Source organism: Zalophus californianus, chromosome 1 (genome assembly GCF_009762305.2).
Source record: "Zalophus californianus isolate mZalCal1 chromosome 1, mZalCal1.pri.v2, whole genome shotgun sequence".
In the NCBI taxonomy this organism is placed as follows: Eukaryota; Metazoa; Chordata; class Mammalia; order Carnivora; family Otariidae; genus Zalophus; species Zalophus californianus.
Window position 1 is genome coordinate 151,588,586 of NC_045595.1, and position 22,333 is coordinate 151,610,918.

General features: G+C 45.9%; 2 protein-coding genes across 2 annotated transcripts in view; one reads left to right on the forward strand and one right to left on the reverse strand.

Moving 5' to 3' along the window:
* GPR156 (G protein-coupled receptor 156) overlaps positions 1 to 21,804 on the forward strand; it is an 83,726-nt gene extending 61,922 nt beyond the window's left edge. The window contains exons 6-10 of the mRNA XM_027587004.2: positions 2,359 to 2,484; positions 3,494 to 3,589; positions 6,902 to 7,138; positions 14,084 to 14,242; positions 18,648 to 21,804. Of these exons, the coding sequence (XP_027442805.2) occupies positions 2,359 to 2,484; positions 3,494 to 3,589; positions 6,902 to 7,138; positions 14,084 to 14,242; positions 18,648 to 20,000 (1,971 nt within the window). The 3' untranslated portion in view covers positions 20,001 to 21,804. The remainder of the gene's footprint in view (positions 1 to 2,358; positions 2,485 to 3,493; positions 3,590 to 6,901; positions 7,139 to 14,083; positions 14,243 to 18,647) is intronic.
* LOC113918512 (40S ribosomal protein S3a-like) lies at positions 13,062 to 13,938 on the reverse strand. Its single transcript, XM_035723782.1, has one exon. The coding sequence runs from the start codon at positions 13,911 to 13,913 to the stop codon at positions 13,119 to 13,121; it is 795 nt and encodes a 264-aa protein (XP_035579675.1). The 5' UTR covers positions 13,914 to 13,938; the 3' UTR covers positions 13,062 to 13,118.
* Positions 21,805 to 22,333: the final 529 nt, after the last annotated feature.

The window sequence follows — 22,333 nt, forward strand, 5'->3', positions numbered from 1 at the left end:
TTCATTTACTTAGGTCTTTTCTAATATTTATCAGCAATTTTTTATAGTTTTCAGTGGAGGTCTTTCACATCTTCTATCAGATTTATTCCTAAGTATTTAATTTTTATGCTATTATATGTTATTGTTTTTTATTTCACTTTCTGATTTTTTTGTTGCTAATATATAGAAATACAATTGATTTTCATATGCTGCTCTTGTATGTTCTAACCTTGCTAAACTACTTGCTGAACTACTTATTGTAGATCCATCAGATTGTAGATCCATCAGATCTTTTTGTAGATCCATCAGATTTTCTACATAGATGATCATATTATCTGTGAATAGTTTCTTTCCAATTTTCTGTATGATGGCACTGTCTAGAAACACTAGTACAATATTCAATACAAATGCTGAACACAGACATCCTTGAATTATTCTTGACTTTATGGGAAGAGCATTCAGTATTTCAAAAACTAAATATAAACTCGGGTTTTGTTAACTAAACTAGGGTTTTATTAAAGAATTGATGTTGGGTTCTGTCAAATGCTTTTTCTGTGTCTATTGATTATATGTTTTTTTTTTCTTTTTTCGTTTGTTCATATGGTGGAATTACATTAAATGATTTTAGGATCTCAAACCAGCCCTATTTTCCAAACTCCACTTGGTCATGATGTATTAACCTCTTCTTTTATTGTTGAACTCCTTTTCATAAGATTTTGCTTAAATTTTATTTTATTATATATATATTATATATATATAATATATATATATTATATTATATATATTCGTGTTCTTAAGGGATGTTGTTCTATAGCTTTCTTTACTTAGAAAATCTTTTCCTGGGCGCCTGGTTGGCTCAGTCGTTAAGCGTCTGCCTTCGGTTCAGGTCATGATCCCAGCGTCCTGGGATCGAGCCCCGCATCGGGCTTCCTGCTCCGCAGGAAGCCTGCTTCTCCCTCTCCCACTCCCCCTGCTCAAGTCCCCTCTCTTGCTGTGTCTCTCTCTGTCAAATAAATAAATAAAAAAAAATCTTTAAAAAAAAAAAGAAAAGAAAATCTTTTCCTGGTTTTGGTATAGCATAATACCAGCCTTATAGAATGAATTAGGAAGTATTCCTTCCTCTTCAATTTCTGTAAGTGTTTGTGCACAATGCTATAGTTGGTATTCACATACATATAAATATCTCACAACAGTGTGCTTCCATTTCCCCCTCTCCCGATCTTTGTGTTGTTTTCACTTCTACATATGTTATAAGCCCCACACAATTGTTACTCATTTTTGTTTGAATGGTTATCTTTTAAAGATATTTAAACAATTAAAATCAATGTATATTTTTCCATGAAGATAATATTTCCTTGTATAGGTTCATATTTTCATCTGATATCATTTTCCTTTTGCTTTAAGGATATTAACATTCTCATGCAGGTGTGCTAATGCTGAATTCTTTCAGCTTTTGTTTACCTGAAAAAGTCTTTATTTCCCCTTTGTTTCTGAATGCTACTTTTGCTGAATATAGAATTACAGGTTGAGGCTTTCTTTTCTTCTTTCAGTACCTTGAAGTTTTCACTCTACTGTCTTTTCTCCTGGCCTCATCTGATAAGAAATCTGATGTCATCCTTGTCTTTGTTCCTCTACACATAGTGTGCTTTTTTTCTGGTTGATTTGAATATTTTCTTATTATCACTGACTGTAAGCAGTTTGATGAAGCAACTGATGACTGATGTGTTTTTATGTTACAGACACCATGAATCGTGTAACTAGTTGTGCTCTCTTCATTTCATTGGTTGTCAAAAACTCAGATGCACATTTCTCCCCCAATTCATGAGGGCTATGTACTCTCCTCATCTGACCATTCATCCTAATTCTCTTGGTTTTCTCTTTTCCTTGATATTTTTCAATTTTTGATTCTTTCTGTGGTTACAAAAGTAATACATCCTCTTTGTATTAAGTCAAATGATTCATATATGTATAAAGAAAATGCCAGTAATCTCTCTTCCACCACCCTCATCTTTCAATCCCACCCTCCAAGTTAATGGTTGTTAACAGTTTTATGTGAAATCTTTCATATCTCTCTATATGCTCATATGCACACATCTAGAAATAGTAGTGTGTTCATTTTATAAAACTCCTTAATCCTTTGTGAGAAAAGGCAGGATATGGAACAGATAAACAAATGAAAACATTTAATGGTGATGGTGATGACATGGACATAGACACCATTGTACATCTATAGTGTGTGTCTCATCTTTGATGGCTGGATGTGAAGCCCCCTGGGAGGGCTGACCCTGGAACATTTAGCTCGGAGCACATAGTATACTCCAGCCCCTGTGTCCTTTAGCCAGCAAGCCAAGGAATGTTATGACCTTGACTCTTTTGCAGATAATCAAAGACCTGCAGCTACTGGGGTTGGTAGCAGCCCTGGTGATAGCTGATGTGATCCTGCTTGTGACGTGGGTGCTGACTGATCCCATCCAGTGCCTCCAGATTCTCGGTGTCAGTATGACGGTGAGGGGCCCAATCCCTGGACAACCTACTTCCCGAACTGGGAGGACTGGCTTCTGTGGGTACACTAGGGTCATTCTCCAAGCAGTACTCACTCTGCAGTCATCCTCCCAACAAGAAGATAAATGACCCAAAAAGGAGGGAGAGTCGGAAGCTGTGGCTGTGGTGAATGCCTTGTCCCTTGTCTGCAGGGTGTGCTACCATGGCCACTGCCCCTGCTCCTGCTCCACGTGTCTTCCAGCAGCGTCCACTGAGATGTCAGCACATGAGAACTGCCTGGCAATTATCTCTGCTTTTGTGATTATTTCATGATCAGTAATGAGAACTTTCAGGCACAGGAAGTTGACTTCCCCTAGTTATTGAGAAGTAAAAGTGGTATTTTGAGGTGGTCATGGGAGGCAGTCAGCCCTCCTTCAAATCCCACTTACCAGCCATATGACCTTGGGAGAGTCATTTAAACCTCTCGCAGTCTCTGTTTCCCCATAGGTAAAGTGGCGATGATAGTGTTTCTTATTTCCTAGGGCTGTGGCGAAGATGAAGGGAAATGCAGGGAAAGGGCTCAACTGTGCCTACTACATAGAGTTCGATTAACAGGAAGTATTATTAAGTCTCCAGCCTCACAAGGGGCTGAAGAATACAGTGGAATCTTGACTTTGCAGATTTAGTATTTACAGTTTCAACTGTTAACAAATAGCAGAAACAAGATGTGAAATAATTCATAATTTTGCTGATACACTAATTTGAGTCACTGTGGTAGCAAAGCACATAACTGAGGAGTAAGCCCCACCACCACTAAGCATCCACATGTCAGCCAGACTTTATCATCTTTTCCTTTAACTCATAGTCACTTTCATTTAGATTATAATGGAGTCACCTAAATGTTATAGTTTTTACACATTAAGGAGGAAATTACATGCTGTAGAAGAGTTCACGCTCCAGATGTCCCCAAAGATCTCCTGGGTGTTCCTGGTAATTGTAGGTTCCTTCCGTCCTGACTCTGTGTCCCTCCTAGGTGACAGGGAGAGACGTGTCCTGCTCTCTGACCAGCTCACACTTCTGTGCTTCCCGGTACTCTGATGTCTGGATTGCTCTTGTTTTGGTATGCAAGGTTGGTAACCACATATCCTTGGGATATAATCTATCTGTCACCAACAAAATAGCCATGAAAAGGGAATTAGAGGAATTAGTGAGGTGATTTCTGCAAAGAATCTTGAAATCAGAGGAAACCTCTGTTGATGCATAAATCTCAAAGTTACGACCCTTATTATTTCTCTACTCTATTTGTCTTGGGGGTCACTTTTCCAACTCTTTGGACCCCCTCATTCAATTTTCCCCTAAATCATGTGAAATTCACCCACTGTTTCTGCCATTTCTTGGTCTGATTTTTTTAATTGATTTGGCAATACCTCTTTTTTCCCCAACTCCCTGCAAGGGAGATTATGCAGAGACATTTTACCCAGCTTTATTTGTTCTCTTGAGTGCCCTGATTAACCTCCTTCTGTTTTTCTTCAAGATTTGGGTCAAGGTATCCTGCTGCCTTTCATCAACCTTTCTTACTCTGATCAGAAGTAGGGCTGGCCCTCAGACAGATGGCAACATCCATGGTGTCTTTTGAGTGGTTCCAGCTGCCTCAAAGGGTCCCCATACTGCCCTGAATCTCCCACAATTAACCTCATTTGTCTCTGTTAGATGGCAAAAGTGGGATATTATTTCTAGCAAGTACACGATACCTATACAGGGCACTAAAGGAGGTTCTTAGAACCAATTTCCTATTAGCTGGTTGTCAGCATGAAGAAACAGAAAATCTGGCTCTGAGGGGTATAGGGCAGGCTTATGTCACTTAGGCAAGCCCTGGGTGGTAAGAGACTACCTGTTGATCCTCAGGACAAAGAGGCCTGGTTGACTGATAGCTGGCAGAAGAGAAGGAATTTTTGTAGAACTATGTGGTCTTTAAAGGTAAATTTTACTCACTTCACCACCAGGAAATTGTTCAAGTGGATGCTTCTGAGAAGTAGGGCTGGAATAGGGAAATATTGCTTTTTTACTATGTGAATATATTACTTTGATAGAAATGTTTTTAAGAGCGAACACTGGGCAGTAAACCACTCTTGACCTCTAGCTTCTTGCTAACAGTTAAGAAAATGAACTTCAGAATATGACAGAACAGGGTTTGAGTTCTGACTCAGCCCCTTCGTAGCTGACCCTGAACCTCATTTAACCTCTCTGAGCCTGGGTTCCCTCATACGTAAAATGGGGGTGATGACCACATCCTCTAAGAACTGTTCTGAATTTCAAAAGAGTTAGTGCATGATCAGAGTTTTCTCAACCGCTCCTGGCCCATAGGAAGGGCTCAATAAATGTTAGATGTTATTATTATTATTAATCTTCCACTGCCCCCTGGACAGTTCGATTTCTTGAGCCCTATAGAAAAACATGTTCTCCCCAGGACAGAAACTCGGCACTTTCCCTATAGCAGCTCACTTTGTGCCTCAACTTGATTTATTTTCTCCATTGCCTTTTATATAATCCCATTTCTATTTTATTTCACTGTAAAATCTTTCTGAAGGACAAAGGAAGAAAACAGGAAAAGAGTGGTAAGCATCAGAAAACTGACTGAGCCAGCCCCTCATGGGCTCCCTGGTCAATGAGCAGTTCCTGAGGATGACTTAAATCTTCACATTACGTTCCAGGACCCCCACCCAAGCCTGGCAACTGCCCTCACCCCACACTTCTCAGCAGTGAATACCGATGACACAAATATTAGATATGATTTACTCAAACACAAGTTATGGATGTGGACAGGCTTTATTCATACCTAGTTCCCTTTTGGCAAGAGTTTTGATGGAGTTAAAACATTTTAAAAGAATGAGATATGAACATTTCAAAATCATAGAATTAATTTCATTTACTTTTGATTAAATTACTAAGGATCCAGTTTGCCAGATGCCACCTGATGGTGTCAGTTACCCAAAACTCAAGCCCATTGGCCTGACTTTGTGTCTTCTAGTCATTGCAGATCTCAGGGTGGCCACCTTTGGCTCTCCAACCCCTCCTGGGACACTAGGCATTAGGGGCGCCCAGAAGGCATCCCTGCCATGCTGACTTCTTCACTGTCGGCACAGCCAGGCTTCCAAAAAATTATCTTTAGGGCTGTCCTTACAGATAGAGTTGGTCAGATCGTATGATTTCAGGGTCACTGGCAGATACCCTGCTGATGCCTGGCCTTGCTTTCATTATTAGTTCTCCCTCTGAATATCTATACTTCCCACCCCCACCTCAATCCTCATGGCATCTTCACATTCTGTGTGACAAAACATGGACATCTGTGTGCTTCCCTTAAATCTCCCTACCAGACTGAGCTTCTCGAAAGCTAGGACCACGACTTATTCTTCTTTGTAACACCTTTGCCTACCCTGCACCTAACATACTTTGTACATAGTCAGATGAACGTATGTTGAATCTATACATTATGTATTATTGATTACAGCTTTGATTTCTGTTTCAATGCAGCTCCCTCTAGGAGAGGCAGCACTTTAAAGTGCCGTGAGTAATTTTCTCTGTAGTACAAGTGAGAAATCTGAGAGCAGTTTTATTTTCATGGGAAAGAGGAAAGAATAGGGCACTGGGTTCCTGGTGGTGGGGGCAGGGAATGTCACACAGAGGATGAAGGGTATAGATGAAGCCTTTTTTGCCTGTGCCTGCTCCACAGCCTCGCTTAGGTCCCAGCCTGCCTTTGTTCTCTTTTTCCAATCTCCCATAAACACCCACTGGCACAGAGCCGCTGCTAGCCTATAGAGATCCTTTGTGTGAATTAGAAAAAGGCATCCCTTCTAGACAGATGCAATCTTGCAGGTGCAGAGCTTGGCAAGCAGATGGTGCCTTTGGGAAAATTAGCGGGGCGGGGGGGGAAGCCCATTCCTCAGGGCGCTGCCCCTGCCAAGGCACACGGCTTGACAAGCAGACTACAGGGCTGTTTCTGCTTATACGTGCCCCTCAGCTCCACATGGTGCAAAACCACACAGCAGGTGTGGTAGTCCTTACCACTGACAGCACGGTGTGCCCGCTGCCCTCCGAGTGCCCAGCAGCCCGTCCTGTGGAGCTCCTTACCCACCTACACCATCCTGTCCTGTGCCCTGTCCCAGCAGAGTCCTGTCTGATGGCTGACTTGCTGACCTCCAATAAACGAATTCCCAGGGAAGGAGAGGAAAATCACATTTATTTTTAGCACCTATTAGGTGTAAGGGGCTGTCTTTAGGGTCTCCCCATGTGCTATCTTAGTACATCTTCATAACGACCCTTTAAGGTAGGTCCAATTATCCCTATTTTAAAGGGGAGGAAATTGGTCCCAACCCTCCTGCTCTTTGACACTGAGCCCATAGTTACGCTTCTCTCAGCACCTGGTTCTCTCCTCCATCTCCAGGGCCTGCTACTGCTCTATGGTGCCTACCTGGCTGGCCTGACTGACCACGTCAGCTCTCCTCCCGTGAATCAGTCTTTAACCATCATGGTTGGGGTCAACCTCGTAGTAGTGGCTGCTGGGCTTCTGTTCGTGGTCACCAGATACTTGTACTCCTGGCCCAACCTGATCTTTGGACTCACATCTGGAGGTATCTTTGTTTGCACAACCACGATCAACTGCTTCATCTTCGTTCCCCAGGTATGCTCTAGGGAGAATTTCACAGGTTAGTCCTCTTGGTCATTCCAGAGGCTTCCCTGGACATGATAAACTGCTCACTTTGTTTTCTACTGAGACTTTTGGGTATCATTTATTGGAGAGTCAGAAGGAAGGCAAGTTCCTCGCGAGCGGGCTCTCTCTGTTCTTCCCTCCTTGCTTCTCCTGAAGAGGACAACTCTGCTCCACGTCAGCAAGGAGGGCAGGCCAGAGTGGCTGAGTGGGCACAGCAGCATGTTTCCAGCCCTGGCAGGCTGCCTCACAGATCAGCTTGTCCACCTACCCTCCCGTCGATTTCACTCATCCCCAGTACCCCCTTCTTGATAATGTCATTTCTTTCACTAGCCTGGGAGGGAGGAGCTTTTCTTTCTTTCCTATTGGAGATTGCAGATTCACAGAGAAAAACTCATTTGGAAATTTATGCAATTTAAAATGCTTTTTTTCTTTCTTTTTATTAGAAGAAAATATAGAACATTTCTTTTTACAATAAGGAGAAATAAAAACTGAATAAAAATGTGTTTCACACTATGGGGATTAAGAAAAAAAAAATCACACAAGGGAGGAAGATAGAAGCAGAAATATCCAGACAGTGAAGAGAAAGAAAGGGAGTCAGAGGGAAAGGAGAAGGAATCCATGGGCTCTGAAACTGATGTTAAATTATTCATGTTATGCCCTAGGGTACCACTGAGCCACATATATCTGAGTTAATGAACTTGGCATTAGGCACCTGTCCTGTTTCCCCTCTAGATCTCTTTCTCTTCCCCCAAGGCCCCCCTCATCCCACTACTCCCTCTAGACTCCATCTTGATTCCCTTTGCTGTTTGAAGTTGACTATGAATGACTTCATGAGGGAGCTAACTGATAATTAAACTGTTGGCAGGGGAGGGTTACAACTGCCCTTTGGGGCATGATGGTGTGACACAGGCAAAGGCCTTTACTCTTCTTCCCTTTCATAAATTCTCAGTAGAATATTCTACAGAATAAACAAATATAGAAAAACCTGTGGCAGCAGCACTAAAAACCAAGGATGGGTATTGCATCTCTGCTAAAAACTAAAGGAATTTTTGCTGAAATCTCTATGTTATAAGAACTAGTTGGAAGGAAGCCATGAGAGCTGAGGCTTATTTGTCTGGGGTGTAGCAAAAAGGGTGGTTCCTCTCTGGGAGATGGGAAAAAGGGAGTAGGCAGCGGTCTTTTGGTGGCCCACTCCTTAGGCTCTGTGGCCAATGTTGTTGATTGGTAACCCATCCATCCATTGCTAACCCCTTTCTTCCTTGCTCATCTCCACTACATAGGCTGAAAGAGCTCAACACTTGCTTTACCAACCTCCGTTATAGCTAGTGGTGCCCATGTGATACCGTTTTGAATACCAAAGTGTTCCTGGAAGACTTATGAGAAAACTTTTGCTTTCCTGAAAAAGCAAAACAAAACAAAAAAACATCTAGAGGCATGGCTGGCATCACCTATTCTACCTTCTTCCTACCTTGAATGTGTTTGTGATGCCTGGAGCTATGGCAGCCATCTTGTGACCACAAGTGAAAAGCAAAGCAAATATATTTACTGTACTAGGAAACTATAGCTCTTCTCATGTAAGACTATAAATTCAGGAGGAAAGGACCTATGAAGAGATTCTGCAGTTCATAAGAACAGGACCACAAACTTCTGAAGATTTGGAGAAGCTGCCTTCCCCTGAAGTAAAATAGTTTTTAGAAGAGATCTGATTTGTCTTGTCAATGGGATTCAAAGGACATTGCCTCTCTTCAACTCAAGTGAACCATCATGAAAAGGACATAATCTTAGATCATGAAATACTGAATAAGGATGAAAAAATATTGTGTTAAACTTAAAATTCCAATAAAAGCCTTGAATAGACAATTGGACATGGCAAAATACTGAATTAGTGAATTAATTTAAGGAAACAGAAAACAAGGAGACAGATAAAAAATGAGAGACTAGTTAAGAAAATATGGAGAACAGATATAGGATATAACGTAGAACTAGTAAGAATCTCTGAAAGACAACAAGATAATTTGGGGCAGAAGTAATCACCTAGGAACTGTTAGAGGAAAGCCTTCCTGACCTAAACAAGACCTCTATCTGAAAATGGAGTGAATCTGCAACCTCCATGATGTGGCCGTACTTGTAACTTTCCCTTCACACCCACCTCTGTCCCTTTCTCATCCTGAGCCTCAGACGCAAGACTTCCACTGTCCCTGGTGTTTGAATCCTCAGTGGTAATATTTAGGTCCACTCCCATCTACACACAGACATAAACATGTAGGACAAAGTTCAGCTTGGAATCTCACTTCCAGCTTTGACCTAAGCAACAAGCAGTTGGTTTGTTGAAGTGGGAGTGAAAATAGAAATATTAGGGGGTATAGGAACTGGGTGGACAGACAGTGTGGGTCTTTCTCTTTCCGTCTCTCTGACTCACCCCCCCTTTTCCCTCCTAGCCGTCTTGAGCTTCCATTCTCTTACTCTCTTTCCTCTTCTATTTTCTGTCTCATGCTTTTTCTCCTCTTGAACCGACCATGATCTAAAACCAAAAAAGATATGTTATAATTTATTGTAGTTTAGGTGTAGGGGAGTAAATGCTATTTCAAAATATAAAAGTAACTGAGGCTTGTCAGTTTTTTGTATGCCTCTGAATTGATTTTCTTCTCTGGCTCAGTGGCCTTTGGTAGAAGAAAGGTTCTCCTTGTGATACCTGCACTGTGTCTTCCAGGAAAATAGGACAGCTGAACAAATTTGGAAAGGTGTGTGAGGAGAGCTATATGGGGAGGGGAGGCAGCAGGAGGTGGACTGCCTTCTTGTGGCCAAGCCTTCAGACTGGACTAATGGGAGGGGCTTACGAAAGCCGAGGCACAGATACGCCCAGGGCAGCTAGGTGGCGCTAGAAAGCTGAGTGAAATGGATGACATTGCTGAAGAGGCAAGTGGGCCAAGTAGCACTCTACACAGGCCCTCAGGAAATGCCTAAGTGTTTATGCCAAACACTGAGGTCATCCCCAGCAATGAGCCAGCCTCGGCTTTTGTGACCTGAACGTGACCCAACTCTATATACATCCCCCCTCCATCCCTCTCACTCTGAGAGGCAGGTGGGTTCTGAGATAGGACATGTTTTTTTTTTTCCTCTGCATCCCCCAAATGTTTCATCTGCTCCTCCATGAAGGTCTTTAGGAATTTCTACTCTGTCTTATAGTCCTCTGTATACATCCATCCCAGTGCCCCCTAGCTTTCTAGAGGAAAGCTTCCTTCATTTGTTCACGTATCTGCCCATCCCTTACTAACTGCAGGAAACATGTAGTTCAACACATGGCCCCACCTCTAAGTCTAGTAGGGAGCAGACGTGAAAGGAATTATAATACATGCGTTAAGTGTCTGAGGAAGGCATGTTACCTAATGCTGAGGAAGGGGTGCCTCAGGCTGTCTGGGAACTCCGTGACACCTCAGGAAAGGGGTGTTTGGGCCCAGTCTCGAGGGAGGTATAACAGTTCACTGAGCAGATTGGGGAAGCACAGTGGGTGGCATTTTTGATGGGGGAACACCATGACCAGAGGCAGACATATAGGAGACAGAACAGGGTATGTTTGTGCACTTTGCATTTATTGAAGTACAAACTGAATCAAGGGGAGAGTGGCAGGAGGTGAGAGAGGCACACGGGCTGAGCTTCCGAAGGCCCTGGTTTACCTGGTACAGATTGAGAGTCAATCCCACTGTGTTAGTGTCCTACTGCTGCTGTAACCAATTACCAAAAATCAAGTAGCTTAAAACAATACACATTTATTATTTTATAGCCCTGGAGGTCAGACTTCCAAAATGGTCCTTATTTGACTAAAATCAAGATGTCAGTAGGTGTGTGTTCCTTCTGGAAGGTCTAGGGGAGAATGTGTTTCCAGGCCTTTTCCAGCTTCGAGAGGCTGCTTTCATTACTTGACTCATGGCTTCTTCCTCCATCTTCAGAGCCAGCAGTGTGGTACCTTCATCTCTCTCTCTCTTTCTGACCTCTGCTTCCACTGTCAACGTCTCTTCTTCTGACTCTCCTGCCTTCCTCTTATAAGGACTCTTGCGATGACATTGGCCTTGCCCAGATAATTGAGAACAGTCTCCCCTTCTCAAAATCCTTAACTCAGTCACATTTACAAACTCCCTTTCACCGTGTGCGGTAACAGATTCACAAGTTGCTGAGATTGGGAGGGGAAGAACATCTTTGGGGAAACATTATTCATCCCACCACACCCACATGGCCCAGAGGCTGAGAAAACAAGAAAATGCTTGCCTTCTGGAGGAAGTGCCATGGAGAGGTCCTGAAATTGTGACCTGGGGGTCATTTATAGCCATGGTCCAGAAAGCCAGAAGGGTCAAGTCTTAGGGACCAGCATCCCCACAAAGGGGAGGAGGAGGATTTAATCAAGGGGCACCCTGGCTGTGCCCTCCAGCTTGGGGTGAGACAGCCCAGAAGCCCTGGTGGTACCCTTACACCAATGTTGAGTAGTTCTTCCAGCAGCCCTGCACAGAGGGCTCAGACTGGGGGTGCTGGGGGGAGAGAAAGGTAAAGCTATGCTGCTAAGGAAATGAGGGGGCCCTGGGAGGGAACAGAGACACTGCAACACTGCTAGGGTGAGTGCTAGGAGAACCCTGGAGGTCTGCTCCACCCACTGAAGACCACAGAGTGACCCCGCGCGGTGCCAGGTTCCTAACTCCTGAGTCCCCAGCTGAGCTGACAGCCCCTGGGGAGGGGGACTTCGAGAAGGGCATCCAGAGGGGAGGGTCCTAGCCTGACCCAGCACAGATCACCCAGACTCCTGATACCATAAAGGACTCGTGCTAAGTCAACAGAGGACCCAGGAGGACTTGGGTGAGAATTTTTTGCGGTTGATGGTGGGAATTTATAATCCTATCCACTTTACCAAATTTGGGTTACACTCCATAGTCAGAGCTTAATAAATGTTTGCTGAGTAAGCAAATAAATTCCAGGATCCCTGTGAGGCTCCCCACAGACCACTCAGCATCCTATCTAGAGCCAGCGTACATCACTAGGACCCTTAATGATGAGAATTCCTTAAGGGAGAAAGAGAAGCATCCAGAACTGCTACTCCCCTCACCCCCCCACCCCCAGCCTTCACATTACTGGCATTCACCACATGGAGACAATATCCCAAAGGCCCAGGAACATGCCCCCATTTGTGAATGTTCTGTATTCACTTCCATTCTTAAGAAATTAAACCAGCCCGAGCTTCCACAGATTGTTTCTCAAAACCAATTTCTCCTGAAAAACCCTCTGTAGGACCCCCCACAGTTCCCAGTCTCTGTCTTCAGCAGCCGTGCTGAGGAGATGTGGTGTGGCACAGGGCCTGGTGACAGCTGGGGCCGTGCTGCTAAGTAGCTGTGGGGCCTGGAAAGGTCATACTCCTTCTGAGTCTTTCCTCATTTGTCACGTAAAAAGGACAGTCAACTCTCAGACCTAATGTTCTGTCATTTCTATTGAATTTTATTGACATTTGTGGTTTTCTATCTGTCTGAGACTTGATTATTGATTTGGGCAAGAAGTCCTCCGGCGGGGACTGGGCTTTCAGTAGCAGTAAGCACACAATTACTTCACAAATGAGAATAATTAAGAACAGCTACTCACAACTAAAAGCAGTTTCATTTGAAACATACAATGTTTAGATTGCCTCACCCTGTGAAAGCTCCTAACCTCTGGCTTGAGAATATGGCTCTAGAAGCGTACTTCAACTCTGGTTCACCCCGACGGAGTCTGGCCATAGGTAGGTAGGTGGGTCAAGCTAAGATGATTCTATCTTATTGACCTGTCATCTTCTTCGTTTGGCATTGTTTAAACTAAGAATGACCTTAACCTTCTCTATACCTTCTGTCATTGCTGTCTGCGAACTTTCCAAAGTACTTTCTTTTTTAAACATCACAAATAATGATTTTTTTATTTGTCACCATTAAATGTCTGACTTTTAAACAGATTCTTGGACTGGTGGCTCATATCCATCAGCTCGTTCAACTTTAGCACCGGTCTCATCCCCAGTAGCTTTTCCAGAACTACTACCTTCACCATGAAGCTCCATGAGCTTTCCCAATTCAAACTTGGGCTTCTTCAGCATTTTTACTTTTCTAATGAAGACATCATGAAGTGGATAAATAGACTGACAAGCCTTTTCTATATCTTTTCCGATGCTGTCTGGAATCAATTTATTGACCACTTCTTTCAAGTCATTTGTTTGCACCTCTCGGGTCATGATTTCCATCATCTTTTTCCGAATTTGACGGACCTGTTGGTGCTGAGCATAAGAGGTCTTCCGAATCTGATTACTGCGTTTTTTAGTAAAACCAACACAAAATAGACGAAGCAAATAACCATCGGTAGTCTTGACATCAACATGAGCTTCGATCATGGTCTGCCATTTTTTGACCATGGAGCGCATTTTGTCACGGGTAAGATCCATGCCATGGAAATTAGTCAGGCAGTTTTTGCCCTGAACATCCTCAGTAATTAGCTTGAATTTTCTAAATGCAACTTCATCATTCTGCAAATCAGCAAGGCTCACTTCAAAAACCCGACCTTTGAGGCCATCAGATGCGATTTTGGTTCCTTGAGTTCTTGTGACTAATGTTTTTCCAATATTTCTTATATTGAACATAGCTGGTGCTTTCACATCATACCAATCTTTCTTAGAAAATGGATCAACCACTTTCTTCTTGGCTCCCTTTTTGCCGCCTTTCGTAAGGCGCTTGTTCTTGCCGACCGCCATGGCGCTGCTCAGGGAGCCAAAAGGTCCAAAGTACATTTTGAGGAGAGACTAGCTTATACGTATGTGTGTATCTGTGACACTCTCATGCCTTGATGGTTTTGAAAAAGAGGGAGAGAATGTGTTTCTGGGAGTGTAATTAAATAAATAACATGTGTTCTTTTATCTAACAGCTGAAGCAGTGGAAGGCATTTGAAGAGGAAAACCAAACAATCAGACGCATGGCCAAATATTTCAGCACTCCCAGCAAAAGCTTCCAGACCCAGTATGGTGAGGAGCAGAACTGCCACGCGGGAGGAGAGAGAAACTCCATGGACAGACTCCTCACAGAAGTAAGCTAGACCCCTGCCTGGTGGATTCTCTGTCAGCAAAACTCCAGTCATGCGTGGTGGACTCCAGGTGTCTCATGGCTAACATTCTTTCTTATTCTTCAATTCCCCCACTTCTCTCAGCCCCAGGCAGAAAGCTCAGCATTTCCCCAGGGACCCCTCCCATCGCTGACCTCACCCACTGCATTCATCCACGAGCCATATGTGTCCCAGGCATTGTGCAAAGTACTGATGAACAAAACAAATACAGTCCTTACCCTCATGGAGTTCACAGTCTATTGGAGGAAATAGATGTTGATCAAGTAAACAAATGTATAATTATAAACTAAATGTAAGAATTATGAAGGAAGGGGTGCCTGGGTGGCTCAGTCAGTTAAGCGTCTGCCTTTGGCTCAGGTCATGATCCCAGGGTCCTGGGATTGACTGTGTTGGACTGCCTGCTCGGTGGGGAGTCCGCTTCTCCCTGTCCCTCTGCCTCCTCCCACTCGTGCACGTTCTCTCTCACAAAAATAAATAAAATCTTAAAAAAAAGAATTATGAAGGAAGAAATCATAGTGGTAAGACAGAATAATGGGTAGTGAGGGCAAGGGAACCTAAGTTAGAATGGTCAGAAAAGACCCTCTGAGCCAAGAGCTGAAGGTTAAGTACAAATTGGCCAGGTGCAGGGAAAAGCATTCCGAGCAGGGGGAACAGTGTTGTAAAGGCCTTGAGCAGTAGTGGATCCTAGCTTCTTCTGTATGATGCACATTCTCTTTTCTTAGAGTAGTACCCTCATTTCCAAGATCTCATGAGGCCCATTATTGTCCTTTCCAGGTTTGAATGAGAGATTTCAATCATCCTACCAACCCAGAAAGTGTCCAAAATGGGGTGGAGGGCTTAATAGGGCCTCTGAATATCATAGTAGCATCAGGAGAAGACTGGGCCAACCCCGAGCCCCTTTTTCCTCTGTTCTTGAGCCAGAGTTGGCACCTCTCCCAAAATTGGGCGGTGTGATATGGGCTTGAAGAAAGCACCTGGAAAAGCTTGAGGCTGCACTGCCTCAGAAAGGAGGCATAGGACTCAAAGGAATCAGTTTTTCACACTCACTAACTTATATTTCATACTTTTTCAGCACAGGACACACCTGAGTCGGTGCTATGTGGGAAACTACACTTATTTGTAACTGGCCTGACACCTGGGTATCAGTTGTTCCTGTGTGAGACAATGGTGCGATGGGGACCTAAGGAACACAACCAGGGAAGGCATTAACCTCCCCAGGCACCCCCTGCCTGTGTTCCTCTACTCCCTCACCATGCCCTCAGTCTGGAGCTCTTGAATCCACCAGAGTAATACTTCTCCATTTCTTTACTATTCATGAAGCATTCAGGACCTTATTTCAAAACCAGATTCCTTCCTACCTGGCCAGGGAATAAGTAGCATTGCCTTTGATACTCTGTGAAGTCTTCAAAGAAGGATTTTTTTTTTTTTCCAGCTAAACAGAAGGCTGGAAACTTGGCGAGAACAGCCAGGATGGTTTTTATTCACAATCAGCTAACGTTGGAACAGCCAAGTGGCCTGACTCTTTAGCCTTATGGTAATTTGTGACGTGCTTTTTGTATTTCTGCCATGCTACCCTGTTTCCCACGCAGTAACTGAATCTGCTCTATCCAAAAAGATGCTTTGAGTCTGCGGAGGAAGGGCCCTAATAGGGAGCAGATGCATAGGCAGTAAAATCCTGGCCTCCTCCTCCTGCGGCCCTACACCTGGAACATCTTTCCCAGAACAGGCCTGAGGACAAGCAGCCTGTCTTAGGGCCCCTCCACAGGCCTAGAGAGCTTCCAGTATCTGGGTCTCCAGTTCCAGCACGGGAACTGGTAGATAAACACAAGTATCCCTCCTGCTTCCCTATGCGCACAGACCCTGACTCCAGCTCCCCGGTTGCAGGTCCCCTCTGTGCAGCCCCCTCCTCAGCCCCCTCTGCCTCCTCTGTCGTCTTCTTGCTTTCCCATGAGGTGGACAGTCCGTCTCCCCACTCTTGCCCTCCTTGGCCCTAGGGCCAGAGTTCCTCCAGAGGCTGTTTGGGCAGCATGTATCACTGACTTGCCAGGCTGTGGGAAGGACAGCAGACAGAACCTTCCCAGAGGTGGAAGAACCTCCCTTGTACACTCTGCAGCAGAGGAAATTCACCTACAAGGGGGTGACTCCATTTCTCCTCATAGCCTGCACTTTGTAAAACACACCAATGGATGTTTTGCTTCCCCAGATGTGCCAAAAGTAATAATTAATAAGCTCATTTAAACGTAGCTGGCGCCGTAGGTCAGATTTCGGTCTCACAATGGCAACGCCTCACACCACGCCTTTAATTAGTATGCAGCCCCAGTGAAGACAGAGTCCCACTTCCTTTTCTGGAACAAGGGAAATTTACTGTTTAGGCTGATGTTTCTAAATCCATCACCAGTCAGCTTCAGATGTTTGGTTTGCTGGGAGAAAAGTATCTTTCCAACTCAATGTTTACCCTATTTTTCTACACTCAAAGGAATGGGGAGCACAAAAAGTCAGCACTTGGAGTTTACTTGCTGGGGTACTTGTCATCAGCTGGTGGCTCCCCCCTAACTCCGTGGGGCAGTGGAGACCCCTAAAGGGTTTCAGGAGGAGGGACTGGTGAGGAGGAGGAGGGTTAGGGTCCCTCCTGTGCAGTCATGCCTATGAGATCCTCAGAAAGATATCTGGTACCACCCAGATATCATGAAGAGCCCAAATGAATGTCATCGTGTTACTCATCCACTCTGCTCCTGGTGAGTCCTTGAGTCATCTACGCTTCCCCGGCAACGCCCCGGCCTCACCACTCTGCAGGTGAGCAAAGGGAGGATGGGGAGGCAGGAGCTCAGCTTGCGAGCCCCTTCCGTTTATTCACCAGTTACTCACTGGTCCTGGACTCTCTCCTGATGATAAAAGAAGAAGACTCAGCTGGGATGGACCTGGAGTACCAATATTCAGAAAATCACCCTCGTGCTTATAAAGAGGGAACAGGAGGTCCCCTTGGAGTCGCTGCCAGAGGACTATTGCTGGACTAGTTCACTTAAGTTACTGCTCCCTTAAAGGGTCACTTCTGGGCAACACTCCCATATCAACTTGAGAAAAAAACCACAGGTTCAGTCCACAGGCGACTTGTTTCAGGTAGCCAAAGGAGGGAAACACGCTTTTATTTCTAGGGCACAATAAATGGATTTCCAGATGCTCATCCTCAGCTTCTAGAGAGGATGACCACAAAGAGGCCGCATTTTGGTATTTGGACAAGCACTTCCTAGAATGCAATGTTTATGTTATTACTCCCAAACCCTGGACCCTGTATCATCTGCCCCAAGACCATCACTTCTCCTTTGGGCTCCACTACTTTTGAACATCAAAAATCTCAGAAGATGGACATAAGTTCTGAGCTAGACAATCACCGGCTGTACCAGCAGAGGATGTTCAGGGCACACCCAACACCATCCTTCCTCCTGCTTCATGCCCCCCAGTCTTACAGTTAGGGCGGGCACACCCCTGCAGCCCTCACCTGCCAGCCCTCCTGAGTACAACCTGTTTGTCGGCTCACAGCCGTGCAGCAGGTAGGCTGCTCCCCGGGCTCAGTCATCTCCTGGGTTCCATGCTAGATCTACTAGATCAAGCAATCAGAGATTTAGTCCCAACTATTCTAATAAAAAGAAAAAAAGGTTTCTCCAGTAATTCTGGTACCTGCCCTCTTTAAGAGCTACCGACAGCTAATGGCGCCACATGGTAGCTTTGGCGCCCGCCCCCGAGGTCCCGCCAAGGGAGGTGACGACACCAACTTGAGAATCCCTGTTGCACCCGTCCCAACCCCCAGCTTGGGTCTTGTCTCTTTGGTGCAGGAATCTCCACTCTTCTCTCTGTTCTTCCCAAATGTTCTAGTCTGTTTAGCAAGAGGCAAAATATGTATTTCCTCATTCATTCATCCCCTTGAGATATGCCTGAAATTCATCTGTATTTTGCGCAAGTGTGACAAACCCCGAGTTGGGCCATCTCAGACATTGTCAGAGTGGTGCCCCACGGAGCGGCCTGACCCTCTAAGTTCTGAGGAAAGGGGAGAGGGGCTGCCGCGGCCAGCAAACAGCTAATACTCTGCCTCCTCTGACCTCCCTTCTCACCAACAAAGCCACACACTCAGTGGATGTAAGGCAGGGATTAAGATCACCCCACAATAAATCATGGCTAACCTTTACTGAGCACCATGTGTCAGTTATTGTGCTAAGCACTTCACTCACATCCCCAGAGCCTGAGATCACCAGCTGACATGCAGAGGAACTGGGATTTAGAGCAAGGTTCTGATGCCACGCTTTCTCCACCATGGGAAACAATGTAAAAACCCTCAGAGGCATCCTTTATTGATGGTTTCCCTTTTATTTTACAGAAAAATGCTATGATTGAAAGCCTGCAGGAACAAGTAAACAACGCCAAAGAGAAGCTAGTCAGGCTGATGTCAGCTGAGTGCACCTTCGACCCCCCAGAGTGGGCTGTCTCTCCGGCCTCTTCCCACAGCAAGAACACCCTGGTTGCAGCCTCTGCCCACAGCCTGGTAGCTCAGGGGCCTTCAGAATGCGTCTCTGGCTCTCAGAACGATACCAGTGTGGTTGCCCAGGACTCCCAGAGCACCTCAGTGCCCTCCTCAAGTGTACAAAGCCTGGAGCAGGCTGTGAAGGACACCAGCTCCTCCCCAGGGCAGAAGGAGAAAATGTCTAACTTGAAAGACGTTTCAGATCATTTAAATTTGGGCTGCAGCCAGAAGCCACGGCCTGAGCAAAGCCAAGGTGCAGAAAGGCGAGACCAAGTACCCATGAACCCCCACCAGATTCTCATACCAGGGAGAGAAGGCCCCATTCCCCAGAGACAGGGGCAGCTGGAGAACTCAGAGGAGCCCCAAAAGCGGCTGTCAAGGGTCAATTCAGTGATCAGGGAGAAGCTTCAGGAAGTCCTACAAGATCTGGGCCTGGGCCCTGAGACTCCCCTCCCCTCTTCCCTGTCCTATCCCCAGCAGCCCTGGAAGAGCAGTGCTGCCCACAGCTTCCAGAAGATTCCCCTCGCCAACGAGCTGGGCTTCAGCCCATACATGGTGAGGAGAAGGCGGGCAGCAATGCGGGCTCGCTCACATTTTCCAGGCTCTATACCTTCAAATGTGGGGCATCGTGCAAATAGGGCTGTTTCTGGGGCACACAGTGGGCGGCTAAGTGTGCACAATAGGGACAGTGACTGCCCGGATCCCCAAACTGCTGATTCCAGAGTCCCAAATCCCTCTTCCAGGAAGACTTCACTACTCCGCGATCCTCAAGGCAAGCTGGGCACTGTGGAGGGCGGCAAACAAAGCCAGACAGAGCCCCAGGGTGCCAGAGGGAGCCATGCAGCCTTTCCCCACCAGCCTTCTGGCTCGGATTGGGCACCGTGTCCCGCTGCCCCACACCTATCCAGAGCCTCACCAGACATTCCAGAGCAGCGGCAGCTGCTGCCCCTGGGATTCCCACGCTCTCCCTCCATGTCCCCTCCATGCAACTACCTTGACACTGAGTCCAGCAGTTCAGACGAGTTCTTCTGTCACTGCCACCGGCCCTACTGTGAAATCTGCTTCCAGAGCTCCTCTGATTCCAGTGACAGTGGCTCATCAGACAGCGACCCTGACCCTGCTAGGGGGCTGGCTTCCTGGGAGAAGCTGTGGGCCCGTTCAAAGCCTATCGTGAACTTCAAAGATGACCTGAAACCCACACTGGTGTGAAAAGCAGCAGAGTGGGTCTGGATATAGAGGTCGGTTCAGGACAAGCCATACCAAGGCCTCTAGATGGAAGGCCAGTTTTGGCCTTCAGGAAACAGGTTGGTGCCCTGAATTGATCAAGCTCTTCCCATGTTTCAGCTGTGCTTACTCGAGCTCTGTGTGTACTCGAGCACTGTGCTACCTTGAGCTCTCCTCCATCTATCAGAAGAGGGGTATTGCCTGTCTTGTTACTACCTCACAGCATTCCTATAAAAGACTCTGGTTGAGTGACCATAAAAAATAACTTTTAGATAAAAGGTGCTAAATGAGCACAGAGGGTTTTCTGTCCTGGTCAGTCTGTATTCTACAAAACTGTTAATATATACCACATGGATAACTATGCAGACATACAGATGGAGAGATGAAAGTTTCTGCAGAACCAGAGTTGTAGACTATGACCCATCAGACTGGCATTCTGGTGGACAGACCTGCTAAGAAGATAAGTCTCTTACATTCTTGGGTGCCCCACTCTTGGCAGGGGGTGGTTGTATTTCTGCTGAAGTTTGTGAACACCACCCCTCATTTCCAGCTTCCAGCCAGTCTCAGCTCAGGGTCACCTGTACACCACTGTTTGGTGCACATGTCTTTCTGCCATTATGGCATCTCACCAGCATCCCTGAGACTGTCAGTTCTCCATGTGCCCATAGGCTCCCCAGGTCTCTTGAGCTCAGATGACACCAGAGGCCCAGACTGTCTCCTGGTCCCTGTGGCCCAACCCTTTGACTCTTCCAGTGGTACAGTTTTATACTGGGCAGGGGGGGGTGGGCATGGGAGAAGCACACAGTGACAATTTCTGATGGGGTAGGAGAGGCCCTGAGGTGGTTTGTCAAGAGGTGGTTTTGGTGCCGTTGGGATTATGTGATCTCCGACGGCTACATAAACCTGGAAATAGAAAATGGGGAAATATAAAGGAAGAAATGGGGGAGAAGGCAGGAAAAGAGAATAGGTTTTGAATATTGAACCCGAGTCTAGCATGGTACGTGGCAATATAAAATTTCAGTAATTCCTTATGATAACCCTGTGAAGGTAGGCACTCTTGTTCCCATTTCATGGATGGGGAATTTGAGGCTTAGAGAACTGAGGTAACTTCCCCAGACATCACACTGATAGGGAGTGGCCCACGTAGGACTTGCCCACAGTTCATGGGACTCCCAAGTTGGTAGATTTCCCTGGGGGCACGTCTCTTCACTCATTCCCTTGGGTGTGACCAGAGTAGAGCAAGTTAGTGTAGGAAGGCCGCGAGGTGCTCACCCTGCAGTTGCAGGTAAAAGACCTGGGTTCCTGGCCTCAGGCAGCAGCCCCCCACTGCCTCACTGCCCCAAGCACCCGTCCACACCTCCCAAGGGAGCCAGGGAATTGGTGAAGAGCGAGGTCCGGGAACGTAACCACCGCCAGTGCCACGGGGAAAGCACAACTGGGTCCACTTCGCTTTGCGCAATTGTTGTTTACAGGCCGGCCCCGCCCCCACTCCCTGTGTGTTCGTCTTTGCATATACATGTTTGTGTGCAGGAGTTTGGGCCTCATTAGATATGCTTGCAGGGGGGCAATTGGCTCCAAACATCTCACAGAAGATTGATCCTGAACCCTCAGGGCTGCCGACACTAGGTGAATCTCCAGACACTGGACTGGGAAACCCTCCTGGTAGCAAGGGTTCCTCTACTGTTTACTTTTAAATGCAAATGTCATAATTTATTCTGTGTGTGGGTTTGTAGTTTCCACTTGTGCTGTTTGTATGCTGTCCAACTAACACCTTAATAAACCAGAAATGGCTCCCAAAGCAAGTCTCTTTAGAAATTGCAGTCTTGTACGGCAGAGGAGAAAAACAAAGAAGACTGAATCACCCAGGGAGCGGACACGAGGCAGCCGTCAGAGTTGCCTTTGGCTTGCCCTGGCTTCCAAGTATATCTTTTACCAAACTTGCATTTGTAACAGATTGTCCCGTGGTCTCCCTGTGCAGCTTCCTATCCCAGAAACACTTGCCCCAGTGGATAGAGGAAACTCTGGACTCTGGAGACCCTCCACTCTTCCCACCCATGGCAGGGGGTCCTGTAGTTGGGCTTTACCTCCTTCAGTTTCTTTCCTACTAGTATGTCACCTCTAGCAGCCTCCCATTCATTAATGTGGACTATGCAGGCTTTAAATCTGGCACTCCTTCTAGCTTCTTCCTCTCTCTCTGCAACTATATCTTCAGTCCCACCATCTCGGCACATCTCCATCCCTCCTCTACCTAGAACTTCTTTCTCCACTTTGTGCACCTTGTGAATTACTCATCCTTCAAGACTCAGAGTCTGAACACC